General features: G+C 35.3%; 1 protein-coding gene across 15 annotated transcripts in view; it reads right to left on the reverse strand.

Annotated features, from left to right (window-relative positions):
* DMD (dystrophin) overlaps positions 1-25,672 on the reverse strand; it is a 2,170,621-nt gene that overhangs the window by 1,525,579 nt on the left and 619,370 nt on the right. For 14 of the 15 annotated variants that reach the window (XM_025439443.3, XM_025439430.3, XM_025439435.3 and 11 more), the window contains 2 exons: positions 23,349-23,530; positions 22,001-22,132 (listed from right to left, as the gene is read on the reverse strand). In XM_025439443.3, the coding sequence (XP_025295228.1) occupies positions 22,001-22,132; positions 23,349-23,530 (314 nt within the window). The remainder of the gene's footprint in view (positions 1-22,000; positions 22,133-23,348; positions 23,531-25,672) is intronic. The other variant, XM_025439477.3, reaches the window with a different exon arrangement.

Raw genomic sequence — 25,672 nt, forward strand, 5'->3', positions numbered from 1 at the left:
CATCCCTGACTCCATAATAAAATTCTATTAAAACCCCTGAGGAAAACTTGAACTTATCACTTACTGAGTCAATAAATGTTTTGTGGCTTAAGTGGGTCTGAAACCAATAGCATCCTAAAGAACACAGGATATAATATATTTTAACGTTCTTCATCAACTTAATAAATTTTAAATAACCAACAATCATTTTAACATGTACTCATGGCATCTTCAGTGCCAAATGTTCTCATTTCAAATTCAATGCTCAATTGCTCAGTTCACCAAATCTAGTTAATTGCTGCTACTCAAAGAGAATTATCATTAATGCCACCGATGCTATTATCAATAAAATGAAGACAATTTGAATTGGTTCACTTACTCATCAAATGAAAATTTTTAGAAAGGATGTATTATCTTATCACAATCAGGGTGCAAAATGGGAATTTAATGCACCATTTTTCCCCACAAGCTGGCTATAAATTGGAATCTTTGAAATTCTTCCTTTCTCTCTCTTTTCTATCTCCCTCTCTCTTTCTCCCCCTCTATTCCTCTCCCTCTGTCTCTTTCACTTCCTCCCTGCCTCTATGTCTCTTTCTCAACTAAGCTAAAGCAATATCATCTGAAATTCTTCCAAAGAAAGCAGACCACACTGAAATCAACAGCTGATAGATTTCAGAGCAATCATTCTTCATTACCAGTTGCCCAAACTTCAGTCTTCATTTTTTTGAAGTTGCTTTTATTTTCCTCTTTATTTTCAGGTTGGCAAACTTGTGGTATCTGTCATTAAATTGTTTATATGTTCATTCACTTTTAGTAAATAATGAAGAATGTGTGTTTGTGAAAACATTACCTTTATTTACTAACTGTAACTCCTTTTTGTGTCAGTTTAGCTTAGGGACTAATAAGATAAATTCTGGAATCAAAATTGTGTGTTTGAATCCTGGTCCAGCCACTTTTCATTTACATGACTGGGTATATTTCTTAAACAGTCTATTTTTTAAATTTCCTCTTAAGTAAGGTGGAGATAACAAAAGAATCTTCTTTGCAGGGCTGTTAGCAGATTGAGTTAAAGTATGATGAGGGTTTAGAGTAATGCTTGGTTCATAATGGTATTTAATTTGTGTTATCAATTTTGGGGTTATTATTCATCATTATAGACATCTAATAACATTAAGATCAATACCTGGGAAGGATCTTGGGATAATACAGTAGATAGAAGCCTAGGAATTCAAAAACTGGTGTTGAGTCCATTTCTAATGCTTTCTAAAGGTGCTGCTTTAGTCAAATAATTCAACATGTTCTTAGTTTATAGAAAATTCCATCTACTACATCACAAGTGCAGGAGTGGACAAAAGGACACAAAGCATGTACAAGGGATATAAACATGTTATAAAACAAATCTTTTGATACATAAGGAGAGTATACGATCTGCTGCTGAATCAACAAAATTTCTTTCACCACCTCTTCTGGGAAGTACATGCGGCACTGGAAACATGTGGCACTTGTTCCTTTCCTTCCATGAACACACAATTGTTAGTTGAAACATAAAACCTTCTTCTTGCTTCTCCATCTACTTGATTTCAGATATGGACAGCATAAGATGAAGCAATTATCTGTTGTAGCATAGAAAAGAAAAATTTGCCTGGCTTCCCAATGCCTCAGAACCCTAGCATATCTTGTTTTTGGCAGGGGTATTCTACTATTTGGGGACAATGAACTCCTTTGAGAATATGATGAAAATTGCAGATCCTTTACCCCTATATATACATACAAAAACATTTTGAAAATTATGTTAACAGAGTAATGGACACAATTACGTACACTTCAAGAACTCTTAGGGTCGGGATCCCTGGGTGGCGCAGTGGTTTGGCGCCTGCCTTTGGCCCAGGGCACGATCCTGGAGACCCGGGATCGAATCCCATGTCAGGCTCCCGGTGCATGGAGCCTGCTTCTCCCTCTGCCTGTGTCTCTGCCTCTCTCTCTCTCTGTGACTATCATAAATAAATAAAAATTTAAAAAAAAAAAAGAACTCTTAGGGTCTTAGGAACTCTAATGATTCTTACATCCTTTTGTCTTTCATAATCTGCAGTGACCTAGCATTCTGTGTCCGGTTAAAATTCTACAAGCTTCTATAGTCAGTAATGTTAACCAACTCCTTTAAAAAAAACTGTCTAACAATATAATCACAAATCTAATGTACTATTATAAACTCTGGTTACAATTTTTTTAAAGATTTTATTTTTAAGTGGCACCTGGGTGGTTCAGTAGGTTGAGCATGAGACCTTTGGTTATCAGGTCATGATCTCAAGTCATGAGGTCGACACCAAGTTGGGCTCTACACTCAGCAGGGAGTTTGCTTGAGACTTTCCCCCTCCCTTTGCCCCTTTCCCCATGTACACCGCACACTCTCTCTCTCTCTCAAAATAAATGAATAAATCTTTTTAAAAAAAGCAAAAACAATTTTAAGTAATCTCTACACCCCACATGGGACTTGAACTCACAACCTTGAGATCAACCTTGCACATGCACCATTGACTGAGCCAGCCAGGTTCCCTACTGTGGTTACATTTTTAATGTGAAATTTTATAGTGCACTATTTTCCATTTTACTAGAATTTATACATAATCCTCAATTAGAAAATAATTTCTTGTTTTCAGTATTTCTTGTTGGGTTGTGACTTCTGAACATTAGGTCACTATTTCCTTTTCCTGCCTTCCAGGAAATATAGTTGCATATATATTTAAAACATGTAAATCCATTGAAGAAACAAGAAAAAATGGAAAAATCAAATAATTAAACCTTATAAAAAACACCATGAAACAATTTATTGTAAAATATTCTAGAAGTTACTGTCTTTATTATAAATGTATACCACACAAATATAGGTTGTTTTTTCAAACAACTCAATGTTAGCCCATCTACATTTTTACTCATTGTAAACATTTCCCAATGCCATTAAACTTTCTTTTATTACTTGGTTCTTAGTGGCTCTATGGTACTATCCCATTTGGATATATAATAATTTACTTAAAGAAACTAATAGAGAATATGTGGTGATGCAAATTTCCACAGAAAAGCACATCAATTCCATAACAAAAAAGAAATATAAATAAAAAGACCTAAGGAATTCAGGAGTAAACTACTTTCTTTCCAGATGTCTCATTGGAACACTATTCAGTAATCTCACACTTAAAACTGAAAGAATTACAGAAGCAACAAGTATTTTCTTTGTGCTTCTATCTCTTAAATTTTACAAAACTCCACTAAAACTAATGAATTCCAACAACTAAAGAGAAAAAAAGACCAACTTTTATTTAAAAAATTACTATAAAAATCCTCCATGAATAAAAAATAGTATCTACCAGGTTTATCCTGTGATCATATTTATACCTATTAGCTCAATGAATTCTTAGTATGAGGCAAGAACTATTTTTAAGCCACCTTTTTAAGTGAATACAATTTCAGTAATATATCCTCATTCACACAATCAGTAAGTAGCAGAACCAGGAGAGGCCATGGGCAGTCAGACTGATTAGCAATTTTATATGTATTTAGGAAATTTTAATCTCATGAAATTAAAAGGCAGCTGCTTAAGCCAGTATAAGTGCATGGGTATGGGCTCTATACAGGAGAGAAATGTCTCACCCCATCCAATGAGAACAAACATGAATATGTAATTGCTGTCTCTCTTTCCCACCGGCTCTCATAACCAGTAAATGTAAAATCATCCACTTTGTCATTCTTAAGAAGTACAGTTACATAAGTAACTGGCCAAGGTACCCTGACTCACTGTCCACTGCCAATCTTGGAAATAAAATCTGTCTTTTTTGGGACGCCCAGGTGGCTCAGTGGTTGAGCGTCTGCCTTCAGCTCATGTCGTGATCCCGGGGTTTTGGGATTAAGTCCCACATCAGGCTTCCTGCAGGGAGCCTGCTTCTCCCTCTGCCTGTGTCTCTGCCTCTCTCTCTCTCTCTCTCTCTCTCTCTCTCTCTGTGTCTCTCATGAATAAATAAATAAAATCTTTTTAAAAATCTGTTTTTTAAATTAAAGTTTGTATGTGGTCATCATTTCATTATAAAATGTAATCATGCTAACATCTTAATGCTTTTCTAGTAATATGTGTGCATATATATGCATGTATAATATATATATTTACTATTCAGTCATTAATTCATTTACTCCATTAGTAATTTTTGAGTATGTGTTCTAGACTCTGAGTCCCTTCTCTCTGGAGTTTTCATTCATTTTCATTCATTAGGGGAAAACAACCTACAAATAAATATATAGCATAATACCAGTAGTGATAAATACTATGAGGAAAACACGAAAACATGGAAAGTAATTATGGTGGTATTTTAAATAGGGTAAGCCAGAAATGTCCTTTCTGAGGTCCCAGTAAGCCTAGGAAGCAAGCCATGTGAATATCTGAAAAACAGATATTCCAGGAAAAGAGATACACATGTCAAATACCTGAGACGGAAGCAGGCTTTGTCTATTAGAAGGAAAACTAGCAGGCCAGTGCATCTGGAGCTGAGTGATGCTGAGGATAGAGGGAAAAAAAAGTAGGATACGTAGGGACGAGATCATGTAGGGATTTTTCATTTTCTTCTGGGTGTAAAGTGAAATTGTTCAAGGATCAAAGTTACTCCAAATAACTTCTCTACTTATTAAATATGTAAATTCCTTATGAGCAGTAATGTAGTTTTTTATGTGTCCCCCATGCTTTGTTCACTGTTGCTCATTCCACAATAGTTACCACTGTTCAACAAGATTCATAGATTAGGATCATAGGTTGCTGGCTTACAAAAAAGCCAAAAGTCATCTTGGAAAGCTTTGTGGCTACTGCACATAGTGAACAAGTTAGTGAACTACATATCCAATGACATGTTCTCTTTTAGAAGTAGGGTCATAATCTGGTCTGTGCCTAAGCACTCTTCTAACAGAGAGCTCATCCTCCTCCAAAACCTTCTACTGTATTTTTTTTATTTTAATTTATCTTAGAGAGAGAGCATGCATAGTGCAAGTACAAGCATGGGGAGGGTCAAATGGAGAGAGACAGGCAGAGAATCTTGAGCAGACTGCACTGAGCACAAAGCCCCGTCCTGGGCACAATCTCATGACCCCAAGATCATGACCTGAGCCAAAACCAAGGGTTGGACATTTAACCAATTGAGCCACCCAGGTGTCCCTAACATTGGTATTTCTATTAGAAAGTTAAGTAATAGGTAAAAATCATGTATATGGTCCCATAAGTTTCAGCAAATTAAATGACTTTATTTTTTTTAGAGTTCTAAATTAATATTTTAGATTTGAAGATTCACTTCATGAAGCCAATTTCTTAAGGACATGGTCATATTTTATCATTTTGGTCATTTTTTATCTAAAAGGTCATATCTCCTTTTTGCATTTTGCTGTTTGTACCAATCATTGCACAGATGTTGTACTAGTTATAAACAATTCTCAGCTCATGCTCATTTCCAGCCTTCCACACTTGAGACATGTAATATTAATACACTATCTTGTGTCCTATAAATGAGTGAGGGCATATGACTAGTCTTGGCCAGTGATTTGTGAGTGAGGTAACATATCACTTCCTGTACAAGAATTTAATTGCCAGTGAAAGAAATTACAAAGCTTACTATCCCTTTGTACAGTGACTGGAAATATGCTAGATGTGGTTGTTTCAGCAGGCTGGGTCACTGAATGATCAAAATGAATAGAGTCCCTTTGCTGACCCATAATGCACATGGACTTTTAGCAAGTTTTTTGAAGGTACTGAAATTTGACAACCTTATTTGGACTGAGAGAGATGACAATAAATACTGTTTGGTGGCTTCTAATACATTCCAGTAGCAGTCCTTAGTCTGCATATTGATACATTAGTAAATCTCCAAGCCAGAATTGGGTTGTCCTAGTAAGCAATTTCATTATTAATAGTACATAATAATTACTCAATAATTGTTTATTGAATGAAGGAATGAACATAACTATTCATCTAACAGGAGGCTATTTAGACTTACTGTCTCCATTTTTCAAGGGCCATTGAGTAATATGGCTTATTTCTTTTAAACTCAAGTGGGTAGAAATCTGCTTACTAAGTTGCTAAATTTCCAATGAAAAAAATTAGTATCACAGAAGCAAAAATGAAATGTTATCTCACATACACAAGCCAATAATTAAATTTGAAGTTATTCACCTCACTAAACTGTAAGGATTTTGAATAAAAGCAACAAAATAAAAAAAAATCTCTTCTGAGGGAAAGATTGAAACAAATAAAAGTTTAGCAAAATAGGCTGTTGCTTTTTTCAAATACAACTGGACTGAGAATGTGGGCTTTTTTCTTCCCAAGTCATCCATTGTACACTTTCACATGAATATTATCCCAAGAGGCAGAGCTACTACTTCTTCCAGGGACTTGGGGAGAGGAGATCAATGGATGTGATGAACAACAACCTAAATTAAATATGCACCAGATATTTTGACTTAATTCTACCTCCTTAAAAATTGTCAAGTTCTATTAAAGCTAATGGGATCCATGAATAACTACAAATAGGGATAGATGAGAATTAAATAAGTATATACACTCATAATATCATATATCATGTATCATGATTTGGAATCCTAGCTTTGGGGATAGGACTAAGGAATCAGGTACATAAGGATAGGGGTTGTTGAAGACAGCCCGTATATTTAACTTACAACAGAACATATAAGCTATATAAGTGTTTGATATTAACGGCAGTAATATGTACTTGTATGTATATAAACATGTACATACATATACATATATTTACTTATGTATATAATATATAATTATATTTCATCTACTATTCACAACTTTCTCTATTACATAACCATATATGAGGGCTACCTTTACAAGATGGCAATGAATATACCTCTAGAGCATGAATTTTAAAGGTTTCATGATCTTGCATTACTGTAAGCTTTACCAGTCCAGAGTAATGGATATTCAGGTCTTATCTGTAATAAAGGTAATATATGGCAAGCCCAAAGCTAATATCATACTCAACCCCAAGATCAGGAACAAGACAAGAATGCCCATTCTCACTAATTGTATTCAACATAGTTTTGGATGTCCTAGCTGGAGCAATTAGGCAAGAAAAACAATTAAAAGGCATGCAAAGTGGAAAGGAAGAAGTAAAACTGTCACTATTTGTACATGGCATGATATTATACCTAGAAAACCCTAAATACCCCACCAAAAATCTGTTAGAACTAATATGAGAATTTAGTGAAATTCCAGATACAAAACTGATAAGCAAAAATCTGTCGTGTTTCTATACAGTTATAGCTATCAAAAGGAGAAATCAAGAAAACAATCCCATTTATACTCACATCAAAAAAAGTAATATGCCTATGAACAAATTTAATCAAGGAGGTGAAATACCTGTACATTGAAATATATGACACTGACAAAAGAAACTGAGGAACACACAAACCAACGGAAAAATATTCTGTGTTCAGTGACAGGAAGTATTAATACTATTAAAATGTCCATACTGTCCAAAGCAATCTACAGACTTAATACAATCCCTATCAAAATTTCAATGGCATTTTTCGAAGAAATAAAACAAAGAATCCTAAAATGTGTATGGAACCATAAAGTTTCACTTTAAAAAAAGGTTTGACTATTTTTTGCTTACATCATTTCACTGGCCAGATCAAAGCCCTTAGATAAATTTCCAAAGGTATGAATGTTGGTCCTTGATTACACATACTTAGAACTTTTTGATTAAAAAATTATGCTTCAGAAAGAAAACTCGATTGATTCTATCATAAATCTTTTCTTAAGTCATGAGATATCCTGTTTCTTTAAGCTCTAGAAAATTGTGGGTATTACCACCCTTCCAATCTGCCTATCTGGTAGGTAAAAATGACTTTATTATTTAAAATTGTGTATCTTTCAATACTAGTTAGGTAGAACGTCTTTTTATATCCTTAAAGATACACTGACTTTTTTTTCTCTTGTCATTTTCTTGTTCATGTTCTTTGTGAATTTTTCTATTGGGATGCTCTATTTTTTATTGATTTACTGGAGTTATGTGTACATGAAGGCTATTAAAATTTAGTATGTTATAAATGTTACAAATAATTTCCTAACTCATTATTTGACTTTTAACTTTATATTTCCCATATAAATTTTAGTCAATACATGATACAAGAATTGCCTTACTAAATATTCATCTACTCAATAAATAATTTCTATAATCACAGAATGTGATATAATAACTATATTGAGATTTTTAAGAGCTTAATACTTTCTTTCACATTCATTCCTGGCTTCTAGGATCAAGTGGGCAATGAAAAATTAGTAAAATTAATGGTAATACTATAGTGCTTCTGGCATACTGCTCTTGAACTATTTGAGGTACCAAATAGTTAAAAAGCCACTAATCGCCTAGCTTACACAAAATTTAAATGATGAAATAGAAGTAGAAGAATCCATGGGCACATCTTATTTCTAATTCCATTAATGATCCAAAATTCCTCTTGAAATTACTTTTTGAGGTATTATAAAGTAAAATTTAATGTTTCAGAAAGAGAACTACATATCTTAGGAAGCAGATAATTGCCACTGGATTTAGCAATCTGACCCACAATATAGAAATTTCTAATTAAAGTCTGCTTTTTATAATGCTAATCTTTCAGCTAAAAATTTCCTTGGGACATGTTATAATGAAGATAAAATGTACTAAGATTTTAAATTAACCAGAGATCTCAAGGAAACCTAATAAACATTTTCATAAATGTTCACTATAAGTAAATTTTATTGTGAAGTAATCCTATTGTTATATATAGCTCTCATCATAGGCATCATTACACCATGAATAACTGAATAGAAATAAATATTTAAAATGCTCATATTCCAAATCTGCATTTGATATAGGTAAAAGAGGAACATGACCTTCTGTAACTGGATCAGCAGGAAGATGATCTGAAAACAACAAGTCACATAACAATACTGTCAACTCATCATTAATCCCTTCAAAGATAGTCTCTTCCCCCAAGGATTTAATGTATCACATTAAAAAAAAATCTTTATATGTACAAGCTTAACAGAGTAAAGTTTTAGTTAAAATAAAACATTTGCTAGTAGATTTGAGATCCAAAGACATTGAATTTACCACATATTTACCTATGTTGCTTTGCCATTTTGATAAGTTTATGTTGCTTAACTTAGCATTATTCTGTTTTTGTACTGATATTGGCAAAGAGGCAAAAACCACAAAACTAATATGCAAGGAAATGTTCTGACAGAATTCTGTAGCAGGATTCATAATTACACATAGGCACCTGCTAATTATATATTTTAGTAAATATATTCATATAAAATAAGTTTCCAAAGTTGTCATACATAATTTTGATATTACCACACTTAGAGTATGGTTTCATTTAAAAGTAGGGTTAATACATTTAATTAAAGAATAACTGTCAAAATACTAAAATACTTTCTGAAAACAAAATAAAATAAAATAATAAATAAAATCAATGAAAAACAGAAAATCAAATTACTTAATGAACGTAAAACTAGAGGTTGTACAGAAAATGTGAAAATGTGGTGAATTTGCTTAAAATATTTATAATCCTATGATATAAATAATACTGAATAGATTTCAGGACATTAGTTCCCAGATCCATTATTCCTCTCTGTGACCTTCCTTAAATGATTTAACATCTCTGGACTTCAGTTTCTTTACCTATGAAAGGAAAGGATAGGAAATGCTCCAACTACTTAGTACTCTTTACATTAAATAACACAAATTCTTGCAAAGTGAATTTGAAATTTCACTTGGGTTGGAAAGCAATTGATCCCCATTGCAGAATTTACTATACGACACTTAAAGGCAAGACACTCTCAAGCTTCTGAGTTAATCAGGAATTTGGATATCTGAAGATCTGTACAAGCCTACTTAAATACAGACACCAGTAAATTGAGTACTCATTCATGAAAACCTGTTAGGTACCAATGCTGGCTACTTTTCACAATTGATCACTTTTCCTCATAAGAATTTCATAAATTGCAGCACTGTATTTTTCAAGATGGATACAACAAAATTTCCCAACCCTACATATTCTCAAAAATATAAGTGATGAGGTGTCTGAGTGGCACAGTCATATGGGTGAATGACTCTTGGTTTTGGCTCAGGCCCTGAGCTCAGGGTTGTGAGATTGAGCCCTAGGTCAGGCTCCTTGCTCAGTGCAGAATCTGCTTAAGTTTCTCTCTCCTCCCTCTGCCCTTCTCTACCCTCTCCCCCACACTCTCTCTCTCAAATAAATAAACAACAGTAACACTTCTCTGTGATGAGTTTGGTTTATTTTCCCTCCCCTGGAATATGCGTGGACTTGTGACCATGGAGCAAATTACACTATGTGACTTGCAAGATACAAAGGGTAATACAGCTTCCACATGGTGCTTTTTAGGTCACTTGTTCTTGGAACTCAGGCAACATTTTGTAAAAGACCACAAAGACACATGGAGAGGCCACATGTAGGTATTCCTGCCAACTGCTCTGGATGAAGTTCTAGCACTATCCACTGGACATTTGAGTGAAGAAGCCTTAGCAAGGACTCCAGCTTCTGCTACTGTCTTATTTCAACTACATGAGAAGCCACAAGCCCAGTTAACTCACAGAATCATGAGACATCATGGCAATAATGACTTATTTTTGTAAGCTCTTAAATTTTGAAGAGATTTGCTACATAGCAATAACTGGAGAGCAAGATAAGCACGACTATATTACACAGGTGAGTTAAGAGAGAAACATCTGTATCACACAGCAAGTAAGAAGATGAATCAGAATTTTAAGGATATTCTTATTACATCATGCTTCTTCAAAGATATGTTTTCTTTGCAAAAAGTATTAAAATAAATGTTTGACATTAATATTCCCTAAAAGGCCAAAAATAAGCTAACCAAGACATACTACTCAGGTCTACATGAAAAGTTCCAGTTTAGTAGTGATTACAAATAAGCCACTTGACCTTTTTAAAGATTGTTACCCAAAGAGATTAACTGAGATTCCATCCAATAATTCTTCCAACCCACCAAGCCCCATAAAATGTGATAAACATGAAGTAAATGGGGGACTTTCAGATACCCCCCCTTATTTTTTGCAGAAATTGACTTCACTTTTGTATCATTTCCAGCTGCACCTACAGAGCTATCTCTGGTAATCAAGAGACAGATGGGAAAAGTCAGTTTTCAGCACGGCTGGTTAAACTATCTATCATTTTCTCCAAAAACTGTGAGTATCCTTGCCAAAGGTAAAAATGGGAATTTCATTCTACACTTTTGGATTTAGTTTCTTTTTCAGCTGATATCATGATTTGTAACTATAATGTAAAATGCAAGAAAGTTCACATGCATTAATATATGTATTTCTTCACCCCTAAACACTTACTTAGTGCTTATTCAGTAAGAAGGTGAGTGAAGGCTTTTTTTTTTTACATGCTCTATGTGTTATTTTAGCCACCATATAAAGTGGAAATTGACTCCATTTTAGAGATGAGAAAACTGAGTCATAGAGTGAAAGTGATATACTCAGGTCCCACAGAAAATTACTTAAAATAGTAGGGCTGGAGTTTGAACCAGATTAGCTTCCTCTCACCCTCCTGTTTTCAGCTCAAGAGAAGGCTCTACTAATACTTTTAGCTATAAAATGTCCCTCTAACTTTAAAATTTTCCATTATTTCTAAAAAATCTCAGGCCTTGTATCCTTTACAGTATTTGTAACAATTTATACTTAATTTTTTTAATTTGATTTTTTAAAACATTTTGGTCTCTTTTCTCATCTTTAAATTAAGTTTATGAAAGCAGGTAGCACTTCCATCTTACTCATTTAAAAAATTCAAGAGCTATAAGATTTCTACTATATAGTTTGTGCTCAATGCATACTGATTAAGTAAATAAGTACCATTAATATTAAGATGTCTGACTCAAAAATCTGACTCTAAATATAAGACTTTTGTATACCAGACACTGAAAAATTCAGAAATATTTCAGATAGTGTTATTTAGCCAGGTGGGTCTTTTCCCTCTTCTCATTTTATAGATTTAAAAAAATTGAAAGGTAAGAATGTATTTGTTCCAAGTAATATACCTATATTCCTTCTGAAGTCCACCCCTCCCCCATACACACACACACACAAACACACACACACAGACTTTCAAGATTTTGCTTGGTAATCTTCAGTGCATCGATTTTAGAGCTAAGCTCAAACCTGACAATCTGTTTCTAGGTCACTTGTTCAGTGACATCAGAAAGTATAAAGGCTTCCACGAAGCAGATCAATGGTGCTTTTAATCTAAGGATTTCTCCCCACTGACTGGCTTTGAACCCTGTCTGCCAATTCTTCTGTACAATCTTCGTGCCAGCTAAGTAAGGGACAAGTTGTATTGTGAGGGGCCAATGGCAGGGACAGAGTGAAGAGTCTCCTCTTCCCCTATCTTCTCCCTATGTAGAAACACTGGCCCTAAAACCACCTAAAAGTGCTTTTTTTTTTCTGCTTTAGAAGGAAGCATTGCTATATTCCACTTCACATGGTTCTAAGATTATTCCTCAGTATCTTTAGTGCTACAAAGCATATGCTTTTCTTTAGAGTCCTTTATCCTTTACATTATCTCATGGAGTTGCCAAACTCTACACAGGTTTCAATTTACAAGTTTGTTAATAAAGCAGTTTAGAACCCAGGCTATATCTTCGCATCAACCTGAATAAAATATAAGGTCCTCAGGTCGGAACACAAAAGTTCATTTAATGCCTGATGTACTTAAAGTAGTAAGCCTGATATTGGTGTCAGTTTTTGAGAAGCCACAATGTGCCTGGACCATGGAAGGGTCTTCGTACAATTCATCTTCCTTAACCCTCCTAACAGAGGTAATGAATTAGATATAATCACCATAACAACACATGGGGAGATAGGCCCAGAAAAGGCAAGAAACTTTTTCAAAGCCACATAGCTGGAAAGTGGCAGAGCTGGAATGTGAACTTCAATGTCTCTATTGCCAGATTCTGGGCTCCCTCCTCTTTGCTCAACTAGTACTTTCTTTCTCAAAAACTGGATGCTTCTTTGGGTAAATGTGGCTTCATTCCGAGGTTTCATCAATGAATGTTTCCCTGCTTTTGGAGTAGCAAATGCATATAGCTGTTTATCTCAACTACTTTCAGGGTATGAGTGAAATTTCTGGCCTAGGACATAAATTCCATCAGGCCTTGAGATAGTTAAACATAAACAGCTGGATACCTATACAATATCCATTTCCTTCTCTGCTCCCTAATAGAATCTGATTAGATTCAGGAATGACTGTGTTCTATTTGACCATGTGATTCAAAGACTGCTGAGTCCTGACTGGTCTAAGCCAATCCTGGCTGTATATTCTGCCTCCCCTTACTGGTTTAGACACAAGAGTGTCACTTAATCTTGTCCAACAAAACGTAAGGGAAAATATGCTAGAGAGTTTCTATGAAATACTTCTTCATTCTTAAAAGATGCACCATTTAGATTATGATTAAACGTGCATTAACCAATAGATGGTTCCAACAACTGGGCAGCTTCTGGGGAAAAGATTAAAATTCTTCTCAACTATGCAACTTGCACCAGTTTTTGCATAATCAAAGTTTAAAAAACAGAACTAAAAGAATCCATAGGAGAACCTTTTTAAAACATCCTTTCAAAAGCAGAGTCTTTTATAAATATGACCTCTCAGCTGTCAACAACAACAAAAAAAGCCATAAAACACAAGATTAAAGAATTCCCAACAACATAAAAAATAGTATTTTGAATGGAGAAAAACACCACAAATAAATTCAAAAGACAAGTAACGAACAGTGAAAATTATTTGTATTTCATGTCACAGATAATGGCTAATGTATTTAATATATATATATTTATATGTATTTAATATATATATTCCTGAAAACTGATCAGAAATATATTCCAACTGACAAAAAAATTGGGAAAAATGAAAATTTTCCAGAAAGAGAAAGCCTACTGGTTATTATGCACATGTAAAGATGCTCAGTCTCTCTCACAGTAAGGAAAACTGCAAATATTTGCAATTTTACGAGCATGTGTACACACACGTGGTGGCACAAACATGGTGGCAAGGGTGGGAAGGGCATTTAATTTTAATCGACTTTTATTCTCTTTATTTTTAAATCGTACTTCTCCATATCCTATTCTAAGAGTAAGTTAAACAAAAGTTGACATGTAAAACTTTTGATGACACTACTTTCCTCAATCATTCAACTCCTACAACATGATATTTAGTGTAAGGCTAGTCATTTTTATGCCAAAATCCCTGTGTAGATGTGAAGGAGTGTGCAAATTGGCATATATGGATGAAAGAGTGAAAGAGCAAGAGGCAAGAAGAAGGAGGAAGCAAACTGATTAAACAGTGTAATTTAAAGTCATGCTATAAAGATCTAGATGTAATGGGGAGCATAAAAAGAAGAGTCATACATAAAATTTGACAAGGTTCACCAGATCTGATAAAGTCTTTAAAGCCAGGCTAATAGACAGGAAGGAAAAGATGCTAGAAATAATCCACAATGGAAATGGGAAAAAATTAAGAGCCAATTAGGTATGAAAGAGGTCAGAAAGGAGTCACACATGGTTAGATGGCTTCAAGCCTGGGTAAGAATAAATGTCAGAAGAGACTCCTAGCCTCATGGGCAAAGATAAGGTCAGCTTTAAAATACTGAAGTTGAGGTTATGGTAAAACATCCATGTGTGGAAACTATCAGTTAGTAGGTAGATGAGATTGTAGAACTGGAACATTTCAGGGTTAGAGCTGAAGCTCTGAGAAATGCATATTACATCTAAACAGACACAAATATTTAGGGCATGAGCACTTTGTATGATGGGTGCTTTCCTTTCCTTAGTTTGTGATTATCTAAATGCATTTCTAGCTATATAAACAGTGTTACCACTGTATCTCCACCTAATCCTATACTTTATCATCTAAAATATTTAAAGATGTTTCTCCAGACTCTAACTATTTTGACGATATGGTTCAAAAATTGTTTTCCCCTTTGTTATTATAAGGGCTAATTTTAGTCTATGATAAAATTATTACTTTTGTAATGTTCACAGATTTTTTAATATAGAGGCTGCTTCTCTATAGTGTTTCTACATACTTTATGATTGGTACCGCTATCTGAAAAGTTCAACTGTCTATTTCATAAATGCAAAAATAATTATTTATTTGTCCTATTGCTGGTAGGAATATTGCTAGGAAGTTGATAGATATTGCTCATCAGACAATGAGAAAAAAAAGATTTATTTTTCTTTCCAAATTCTTTTCAGTATTTATAAATATTAAAAGACTAAGGAGAATGGTGATGATAAAGTAACAAACTCTCTGGCTGTGGGGAGTCTGGGAGTCTGGAATAGTGAGACATCAAAGCTGTACTACAAGTCATGACACTTGGTTTGAGTCCCAGTTCTGCCAGTTACTCACTGTTTAACCAAATCCTTTATCCCATTTAAATTTCTCCTACTTTAAAATGAGTTAATAAAATCATTCAACAGGTTCATTGTACCGATCAAATGAAATATGTAATCAAAAGCCTTTTAAAAATTGCAAATGTTAGGGGCGCCTGGGTGGCTCAGTCAGTTAAGTGGCTACCTACAGCTCAGGTTATGAACCCAGGGTCCTGGAATTGAGTCCTGCATGCGTCTCCCTCCCCGTACTGCCCCTCTCCCCTACTTGTGTGTGCTCTCTCTTCTGAAGAAATAAATAAATAAAATCTTTTTTAAAAGCTCTGAAAATGTTAGTAATATATGAGAGATGCCCTTTTTTTTGTTTGTGCCTCTTTTGCAAGAATTCCAGGAGTATGATTTCCTTTTGTTCTTAAAAAATTATAAGAGTACAAGCAAAGTGTGGGTAACTTTCCAAAGCCTGATTCCTTTACTTTATGAGCTATTAGACGCTATGCGGAGGTCACAATCTTTATTAAATGAATGTGGACATCTGGGACTTAAGCTGAGCAAGGTACAAAGAACAGTAAGGCCTTTATAGGCAGAAATATAGGTATGTCTTTCGCTGCTTGTTTTTTCTTTGTTTAGTTTTCTTCTATCCTGTTTTTGGCCTAAGAATGGTTTCACAATACTTCTGGAAGAAGGAAGAAGCTCATGCACAGCCAACAAAGGAGAAAGGGAACAATTTGATAATTTGTGGGATCTGGGAAAAGCCAGGTGATACCAGTTTTGATGTTAGCTTGCAGGTAATAGATGCCTTCCTCAGATTTTTATCCCATGGTATTAGACAGCAGGGGTTAGAAAACACCCTCCACCAAAGATGTCCCTGTCCTAACTCTGGGACTTGTGAATATGTTACATTACGTGGCAATGAAGAATTAAGGTTGCAAATGGAATTAAGTTTGCTTAGTAGTTGGCCTTAAAATAAGTAGACTTTCCTAGATTATCCAGATGGGCCCAAAGTAATTATGAAGTCTTAAAAGCAGAAGAGGAAGACAGAAAAGTAGATCAATGTCATATGCTATGACAAAGACTTACCTTGCCTTTGTTATGTTTGAAGATAAAAGAGGGTCATGAGTCAAGGAATGTGGGCAGCCTCTAAAAGTTGGAAAAAACGGGCAGCCTGGGTGGCTCAGTGGTTTAGCACCTGCCTTCGGCCCAGGGCGTGACCCTGGAGACCCGGGATCGAGTCCCGCATCGGGCTCCCTGCATGGAGCCTGCTTCTCCCTTTGCCTATGTCTCTGCCTCTCTCTCTCTCTGTGTGTGTCTCTCATGAATAAATAAATAATATCTTTAAAAAATAAATAAATAAATACAATAAAAGTTGGAAAAAAAAAGGAAATGGAATCTCCCCTGCAACCTCCAGAGGGAAGGCAGTCATACTAACACCTTGATTTTAGCCCAGTGAGACCCATGTTGAGATTCTAAACTATTAAGATAATAAATTTGCTGTATTTTTAAGCCACTAAATTTGTGGGTATTTGTTACATCAGCAAGAAGAAGCCAATATACAGACTCATTATCACTTAGTAGGATGGGTTAATCCAAGGGAAATATGCTTTTGTCCATGTGAACATAAACTATTCAGTGTAGGTTTTTTAAAGGGCCTCAGTACAGGTAGCCCCTCACTTTCATTCTCTCATGAATCCACTTCCATCAGCAATATCCTCCAAAAACCACACACTCCACTGGAATTGTATTCATACAGTGTGAGTATTAGCTAGAATAAACATGTAACTTATTAGCCCAATTGGGAGTTTTCAAAGTGAATGGAGGTGTTACTGGCAATTCCACTGTGATAACTCCTACATATCAGGACTTCCCAGGGGACCCTATCTCACTGACATTTCACTGGTTAATTTCCAATGTTACTTGAACTATCAGCAATACTTAATGCTGTTAAATAATGACCTCTCCCTGAAATATCTTCTTCTCCTGGCTTCTGGAATATCATACCCTTCTCCTTTATCCTCTCTTCTTTCTGTCCATCCTTTGCTGTGTCCTTCACATCTTTAAGTACTGGTATCTCTTATCTACCTGTACTTTTTCCTAGGTGATCTCATCCAGATGAATGGATATAAATACTATCTATATTGCTAATGACTTCCAAATCATCCTGAATGCTGATCTGAGAAACACAAATTTATGTATATTCAAGTCTCATGAGCAACTCAAGATTAACATGTCAATGTAATACATCACATCAACAAAAGGAAAAACAAAAATCCCATGATCATCTCCAAAAATGCAGAAAAAGAAACATGTGACAAAATTCAACATCCATTTGTGATAATAACTCTCAACCTGGTGCACATAGAGGGGACATACCTCAACATAATAAAGGCCATCTATGACAAGTCAATAGCTAACATCATACTTAATGGTGAAATCTGATAGCTTTTCCTCTAAGATCAGGAACAAGACAAGGATGTCTACTCTCCCCACTTTTATTCACTACAGTGTTGGAAGTCCTAGCCAGAGGAATTAGGCAAGTAAAAATATAATAAAATCCAATGAAACAGAAAAGAAAAAATAAAACTGTCACCATCATACCTTATTCCCCACCCAGCAGCCATGTTGAAATAATGTATTTATGTTACTCCTCCAATAGCCTTCCATCTCACTGGTAATAAAAACCAAGTCCTCACAGTTACTTAGTAAGTCCTATGTGGTCTGCTCTACCATTGGGCTCAGGCACTATCTCCCAGCACTGTGTCCCTTACTCATACCTTTATTTGAGTAGTTAAGTATCCCCATAGCTCAAGGTTATTGTACCATCTGTGCTTCCTCCTCGGAGGTTTGTCTTCCCCTAGAGATACACACCTCTTTTCAGTCTTTATTAAAAATCTACTTTCTCTGACTATCCCAAATGCCACACACTGCATATTCTATGTTCCTCTTTTATGAATTGACTTTGCATGTCTTATTAATGTATATTAGATCGGTATGAGACCAAAGAGTATGATGCCACATATTTAAGTCTCAATGACTACTGAGTAATATTCTCAATTACATAACAAAAGGGGACAAGAAATGGATTTGTGGGCAATGAAACAACATTCCCTGCAGGACACCCTAGGTTTAAGAAATCAGTAGACATCTAGGTATAGATATGTATAAAGAGTTGAAAATGAGTTAGAATTGTGGCTATAACTCAAAAGATATTAGAAGTAGGTAAAAACACAGATAACAACAGTCATCTGCATACAGCTTCAAGCTGGGAGATTCAATCATATCAATAACAGAGAGAGTATAATATATGGCTCAAGGGATCTTTCATGAGGCTCTTATGCAAAGGAAGTTAGAAGAGGAGAAAGAGCGCAGCCCTGGTGGCTTAGCAGTTTAGCACTACCTTCGGCCCAGGGTGTGATCCTAGAGACCTGGGATGAGTCCCACATCGGGCTCCCAGCAGGGAGCCTGCTTCTCCCTCTGCCTGTCTGTCAGTCTCTCTCTCTCTCTCTCTCTCTCTCTCTAATAAATAAATTAAAAAACTTAAAAAAAGAGGAGAAAGAGCCAGATAATGAAAGAGACACACAACAAAGATAGGGAAGAACCTGATGAGTCTAGAGGTTAGGAGACAAGTTATTTCAATTATGATGGAAAGCCTGAAAACTGAAAAGATGACATTTGATTTGGTGATGAAGTATAATTATTGGTGGACTAAATGAATGAATTAAACATAGACTATTCTACAGAAGTGATAAATGAAAGAGTCACATAACAGTATATTAACTAGACAAAGTGGATTGATGTGTTTAAGCAGAGGTGACATGCAACCAGTTATAAGTGCCTAGAGGTGTTTTAAACAGGGTGAAGCTCCAGGAAAGAAAAAGAAATTTAAGATGAAAAATATACTGGGTATTTTTTTATATAAAATTAGGAGTAGAATGAGATGCATGATCAAAGTCATAAAAATAGGAATTAAGTAAAACCATAAAAAATGTCCTCCATCCAAGGATGGACGGCAATAAATTCATACAATGAGGGAAAGCTAAGGATTAATACCAGATAGTATTTCTTCTTGGAAAATTATGAGAAAAACTCATTTATACATAGGAATCCTGACGTAGTTCAGACTGCTTTACCACAACAGGTTTATAAACTACTGAGAGTATAAATCAGATTTTTCAAGTTAGGACAGATGGGGATAACTGATATTTCTAATATATTGGGAACTTTTAAGATAATTCACAAATTTTATGTTTCCCAGAGGGACAGTCACCCACATACCTCACTGTCCTATTATGGAAAACTTCACCCCCTTTGTAGACCACCAAGTAAACCACTTGAATGAAACTCTCTAATGGAATTCAGTCTGGCCCATCTGGAGTTCATTTGAAGTGGATCAGATACAACCTGTAGGGGGCAATATAGGCTCAGCCCCTCTGAGAAGCACTTCAGAAAAGATTTTTCTTACTATATCATTAAGATACAAACTTAACTACATATAACATCATCTTCTGATGTGATTCCTTGAGAAAACAGGAAGAATATATCATTCTTCATCAATTATAATTCATGTTTCTTCTTTTTTTTCATGTTTCTTCTTTTCTAAAGGACACCATTAGTTTTATTTTCATGGCTTATACTAAATAAAACAGGTAAGTGAATTTGTTGAGTATTTTTATTTTATGATACATTATGTATTTTGTAGTATTTATACAAAGGTATAATGAACAAATAGAGTCTAGCAAAATTAAATCCCCTTATAATTACTTCATTAAGGAGTCATACCTGAGCAATGCCTTAATGAGGTGGTAATGAGGTAAAAATGTGCTGCCAGGATAGGCACTGGAGAAAACTTTCTGGAAAAGGCAGCTCAATAAAGTGATAATGAAGGGGAAAAAAATTCATCTCTGTTTTGGCTCATGCTCCTTTATTTTAGGATGCACCTCTATTCTTTAAGTCTTGGAGGTTTCAATGGGAGGATGGTGATAAAAAGAGTCAAGAAAGTCAGGTAGTCACAAGGGTGAAAGGGAGGAAGAAGAGAAAGAAAAGGGCAGATATACTGAAACTTCAATTGGTAATAAAAATAGCATCTCCCACCTCTCCAAGTTGTTGTACGGATTTCCTTAGTTCATGTAATGTGCACACTTGGCATAGAGCAACACTCGGTAATGAGTGGCCAGACTACTTTTATTTACTGATAATGAGAAAATTGATTAAGTTTCTTGCTCAAAATTATACAAGTAACCTTTGCAAAAACATGGATGGGAATTTAACTGATGATGAGGCTGAGTCACACAAATGTTCTCACCCAGTTTCCTTTGTTCAAGCTTTGCCAGAAAACTAGCCAAGGATAGAGGGCATAACTATGCTCTGAAATACGCTTCCCTGGGGGAATCGTTGAGTACTAAGAATTTTCAGCCTTATGCATAAATTAACTATGCCAAATAATCACTACTTAAATACAACCACTATTTCAAAAAATCAGTGAGCCTCTAAACATGTATACTTTTTCACCATAGAGCATCAGGCCTATAATTTCTAAATTCCCATTCATAATGTGGTTTTGACAAAAGTCACTTCCTTAAGAACTTTCCAAATTGCTCTATTACACAAAATAGTTTTCTTCTAAAAAATTCTAGCAAATCTCACAAGTCAAGAATATTTCATTTCTATGCTCTAACATATACCGTGTTATAATTTCTTGTATTTCTAGGTTTCCTACAATACTACAATAATGGAAAACTCCACAGAGAAGATTCCTTACGTGGAAAGTATTAAATGGTGCATAGAATCTGACCTGGTTAGGAAGTGACTGACTTTCTTGTACACATAGTACGAGCATGTTATATACATGTTAAAATTAGCAAAATTAAAATGTATCATATGAAAGAGCTTAGTTATATTTTCCTTTCTTCTTTTAGGTGACACAGGGACAGAGGAAGAGGGTGAGAAAGAATCTTAAGCAGGCTCCATGCCCAGCACCAAGTCAAAAGCGGGCTCAATCTCACAACCCTGGGATCATGACCTGAGCTGAAACCAAGAGTCAGATGCTTAACTGACTAAGCCACCTAGGCACTCCTGAAGTTATATTTTTCTTAAATAGAATATAAGTACATTTTATAGAATGAAATATAATAAGGACATCTATATATAGTGTATATATCCTTTAGGTTTCAGAAATCTATAAAAAACTCCCCAAATAGTGTGACTAGTAAATTTCATCCATTTTCCCGTTCTTTTAAAAATTACATAAATCAACCTCTAATGATGTTTTTGTAGAACCATTGGTAGCCTTTATAAAAGAGAACATTACAGGTAATTACATAACAAAAGCACATACCACTATTATAAGAATCCCCATTCATGAAGAATCAACCTGTGTTAAACCTAGAGAAGTCTCAATAACAAAACTGCATCATGTGAGAACATTTAATACAACTGGGAACAATGAAACAGCTCCTGATGAAGGAGGAAAAAAGGCACTGCAAAATTCAAATGAAAGCCATGTTCAGTTATCTTGGATGAGGAAATTCTTTGGTTTGTAGAACAGAGAGTAAATGTTGACAGACCTGTGAAGGAAGTGGGCTCCGTGTGGGGTCAGAAGTGGTGACATAAGCAGCCTGTGTGTAGGCATAGCTCTTGAACCGAGGCTTAGGAGAGGAAGGGGCTCGTTCATAGCCCTGTGCTAGACTGACTGTGATCTGCAGAGTAGGGTTAGGGGTAAGGGGACAGAGGGGAGGAGGAGACATCATAAGTAAGCCTGGAAAGACTGCTTTCCCACACAGTAGAAAAACAAACGTTAAATGGAAACAGTAAGATGAAAAGTTTAATTTGAAATTCACACAGGGATATTACAAATTGATACACTTCAACAGGTCTGGTGCTCAGTATCATGGTGGAGAGCAGGTAATCAGAGAAGGTATGAGGGTGGGATTGAACTATCAGGATTCCACACTGACAGAACTCCAGCATTCATATGGGATGATGCTCTTCAATCTGACAAAAACAAGCATCCAAAAGCAATTTTCTCTGAACCTCTGAACCCAAAGTAAACAAAACCAGAATTCATCAGGTCAAGATCCTGGAAAGGACTGCAGCTTTCATAAGCTAAATATGGAACTGGCTTAGTGGAGTGAGGAAAATTAGGCCTAAGATTAGCTTTCCATGCCTTCAGCAGGAATTTTGCTAAAACCTCCTTCTATTTTTACAGGCTTTTCATCATTGTTTGTATCAAAAAAAGTAAAAGAAAACACCCCAAACAACCACTGTTGACAGTAAGAACAAGCCATGTAAGAATCCCACTAGATCCTGTACAATAATAAAAATCTTTATCATATATATTCTCCCTTTAACTTTTATTTAAAGTATTATAAACTACTTTGATCAAAACTGTTACCTTGAATAATCAAAATGTGTTAACACATCAGCAGGTTGCCACTAAAAATAAGAAAGTATTATCAAACAGTACTTGCCTTTGCTCTAGCTCTAATCTCTTTGTTCTTTACTCTCGCTGACAGAAAGTTTCATATATATGAGTCTTTTATTTTAATTCATTTTACACAATGGAAATGCAATATATTGTTTTCCATATTCCTATAACATAGTGCATATCAATAGCAGAGTATTTTAATAATGTGCTTTGAAAAAAATATTATGGTCCATTATATCAGTTAAAATCCAGAAGGTTTGTAGAGCTTCTCTGTCTATCTAAGGTATACAGATATACACATACACACACATTATGCTATGGAGACATATATTTGTGTGTATGTGTGTGTATATACACATGCTATGCTACATAGACATATATATCATGTATATATCCACAGATATAATAGATATACATGTGTATGATGGCTAAAAATGCATATACAAGAGACAATATAATTGCTATTAGGTAGTCTTTTGATACTTTACCTGTTGAGAATAGTGCATTTGATGATGTAATTGAAAATGTTCTTCTCTAGTAACTTTTGATGGCCTTGGCAACATTTCCACTTCCTGGATGGCTTCAATGCTCACTTGTTGAGGCAAAACTTGGAAGAGTGATGTGATATACATTAAGATGGACTTCTTATCTGGATAAGTGGTGGCAACATCTGTAAGCACATTAACACCACACATCAATTTTTGGTTTCTATATTGGAGTCTCTGAAAGGCGAATGAACAAATCAATGTTACAGGAAGAAGACACATTAATGAGCACTCGATCGCCCATGAATATCCTCCAGAGACTAATTAGAACATGATAATCAGGCCTAAAATGTCCTTCCAATTTGGCAGACCAATGAGAGGAGCACTAAAGTTAATTTCTTTTCCTTGTTCACATAAAAACTTCATTCCGTAATACTTTTTCCTAAGTCAAATTGCCAAACCAGCCCATCTAAGAGAGTGGTTTTCATTAGATAAGAAACACAAATAAAAGATTATATCTTCCTTTCCATAGAAAGCTATGTTAACGTGTCAATTAAAATAGTGCATTGGTAATTAAACAATTACACAAAAGAGCTTAATGCTTTGGCATCCAATAAGGAAATCTTGCACCATCTAATCAAATTTTTGCTGGTGATTAAGTATGTAAAAAAGTAAAATATGTCTCTGTGTTGAAATGAACCGTATTTTTCCACAATAACAATAAAACAACAATATACCATATGTATATGATTTGCAATATTCCTTAAGTATATTAACAATACTTGTTTACATTTTGGTACATCTGTTAAAATCAGTTGTTACCTTCCTTCTCAGACTCTAGAGATAAATTTAAAAGTCCTTCATGTAAAGTGATCTAACATTGTATCCTTTGCCACATCCGGGGAATGAAAGAAACCCAGCATTACAAGTCAATAATAATTAGTAATAACACACATAGTAAGTGGCAGCTCCTTCAAAAGGTTCTTTTGCTACTTGGCACTACAATTTACCCACTGCACTCATTCCAGGGAACCAAGATGTAAAAATAAGCCTTTATGTGAAGTGTATCATTAATCCCAGAAGTGTTAAAACATAAATCCTGGCAGGAGGCCAAGACAACTATGCAGCAATGTGCCAGGCATTTTTCTTGCCATAAATTTATCTTAGCTTAGTTATCATTAAAATATGTTTTAGTTAAATACATATATTCTGGTCAGGTGTTCTGATCATGAATAAAAAAGCCAAGAGTCAAATCTTAAGCCCACTAACATAAAAGGAGGCTGAGTAGGTCACTTAGTCCATGCTTCCAAAGTGGCAGGAATGCAATTAATTAAAACAACTATTTTTATCTGAGAGAGAGAGAGAGAGAGAGAGAGAGAGAGAGAGAGCATGTGAGTAGAGGGAGGAGTAGGAGAGAATCACAAGCAGACTCCTTTCTGAGCACAGAGCAGGGCTCCATCTCATGACCCATGAGATCATGACAAGAGCAGAAAACAAGACTCGGTTGCTTAACCAACAGAGCTGAGCCATCCAGGCACCCCTAGAACAACTGTTTTTTTTAATATATATTTTAAATATTTTATGTATGTATGTATCTATGTATGTATGTATGTATGTATTTGAGAGAGAGAGAGGGAGGACAAGCAGAAGGGGGAGGAGGAATAGAGGGAGAGGGAGAAGTAGACTCACTGCTGAGCAGGAAGCTGGATGTGGGGTTTGATCCCAGGACTCTGGGATCATAACCTAACCTGAAGGGAGACTTTGAACCCACTGAGCCACCCAGGGACACTGTATTTTTTTAATATTTAAAAAAATAGTTACAGAGGTGGAAAAAGTTAATATTCTTTGGTCTGCTTCTATCCGTAGTATAAAACAATACTTCTCAATTGTTAATATGCATATGAATCACCTGGGGACCATTTTCAACTCAGAATCAAATTCAGTAGGTTGGAATAGAACCTGAAGTTCTGCATTTCTGACAAGCTTGCAAGTGATGCTGACACTGCTGGCTTAAAGACCCTGCTCTGAGTAACAGGGTTGTAAAAAATGACACAGGAAGCAGACTGCTATATCATCTACCACTTCATTGTGTTGCTTTTTTTTTTCACTCAAGACACTTACTGGACACATAAGTGCATAAGGCTGAGAGGTACAAGGTTATACAACACATATTCCCTGCTCCTTATTATAATTTAATTAGTGTAACAAGGCAGGAAACAACAAATGTTGGAGAGGATGCGGAGAAAGGGGAACCCTCTTGCACTCTTGGTGGGAATGTGAACTGGTAGCCACTCTGGAAAACTGTGTGGAGGTTCCTCAAAGAGTTA

The sequence above is a fragment of the Canis lupus genome, chromosome X (assembly GCF_003254725.2).
Source record: "Canis lupus dingo isolate Sandy chromosome X, ASM325472v2, whole genome shotgun sequence".
NCBI classification, from domain to species: domain Eukaryota; kingdom Metazoa; phylum Chordata; class Mammalia; order Carnivora; family Canidae; genus Canis; species Canis lupus.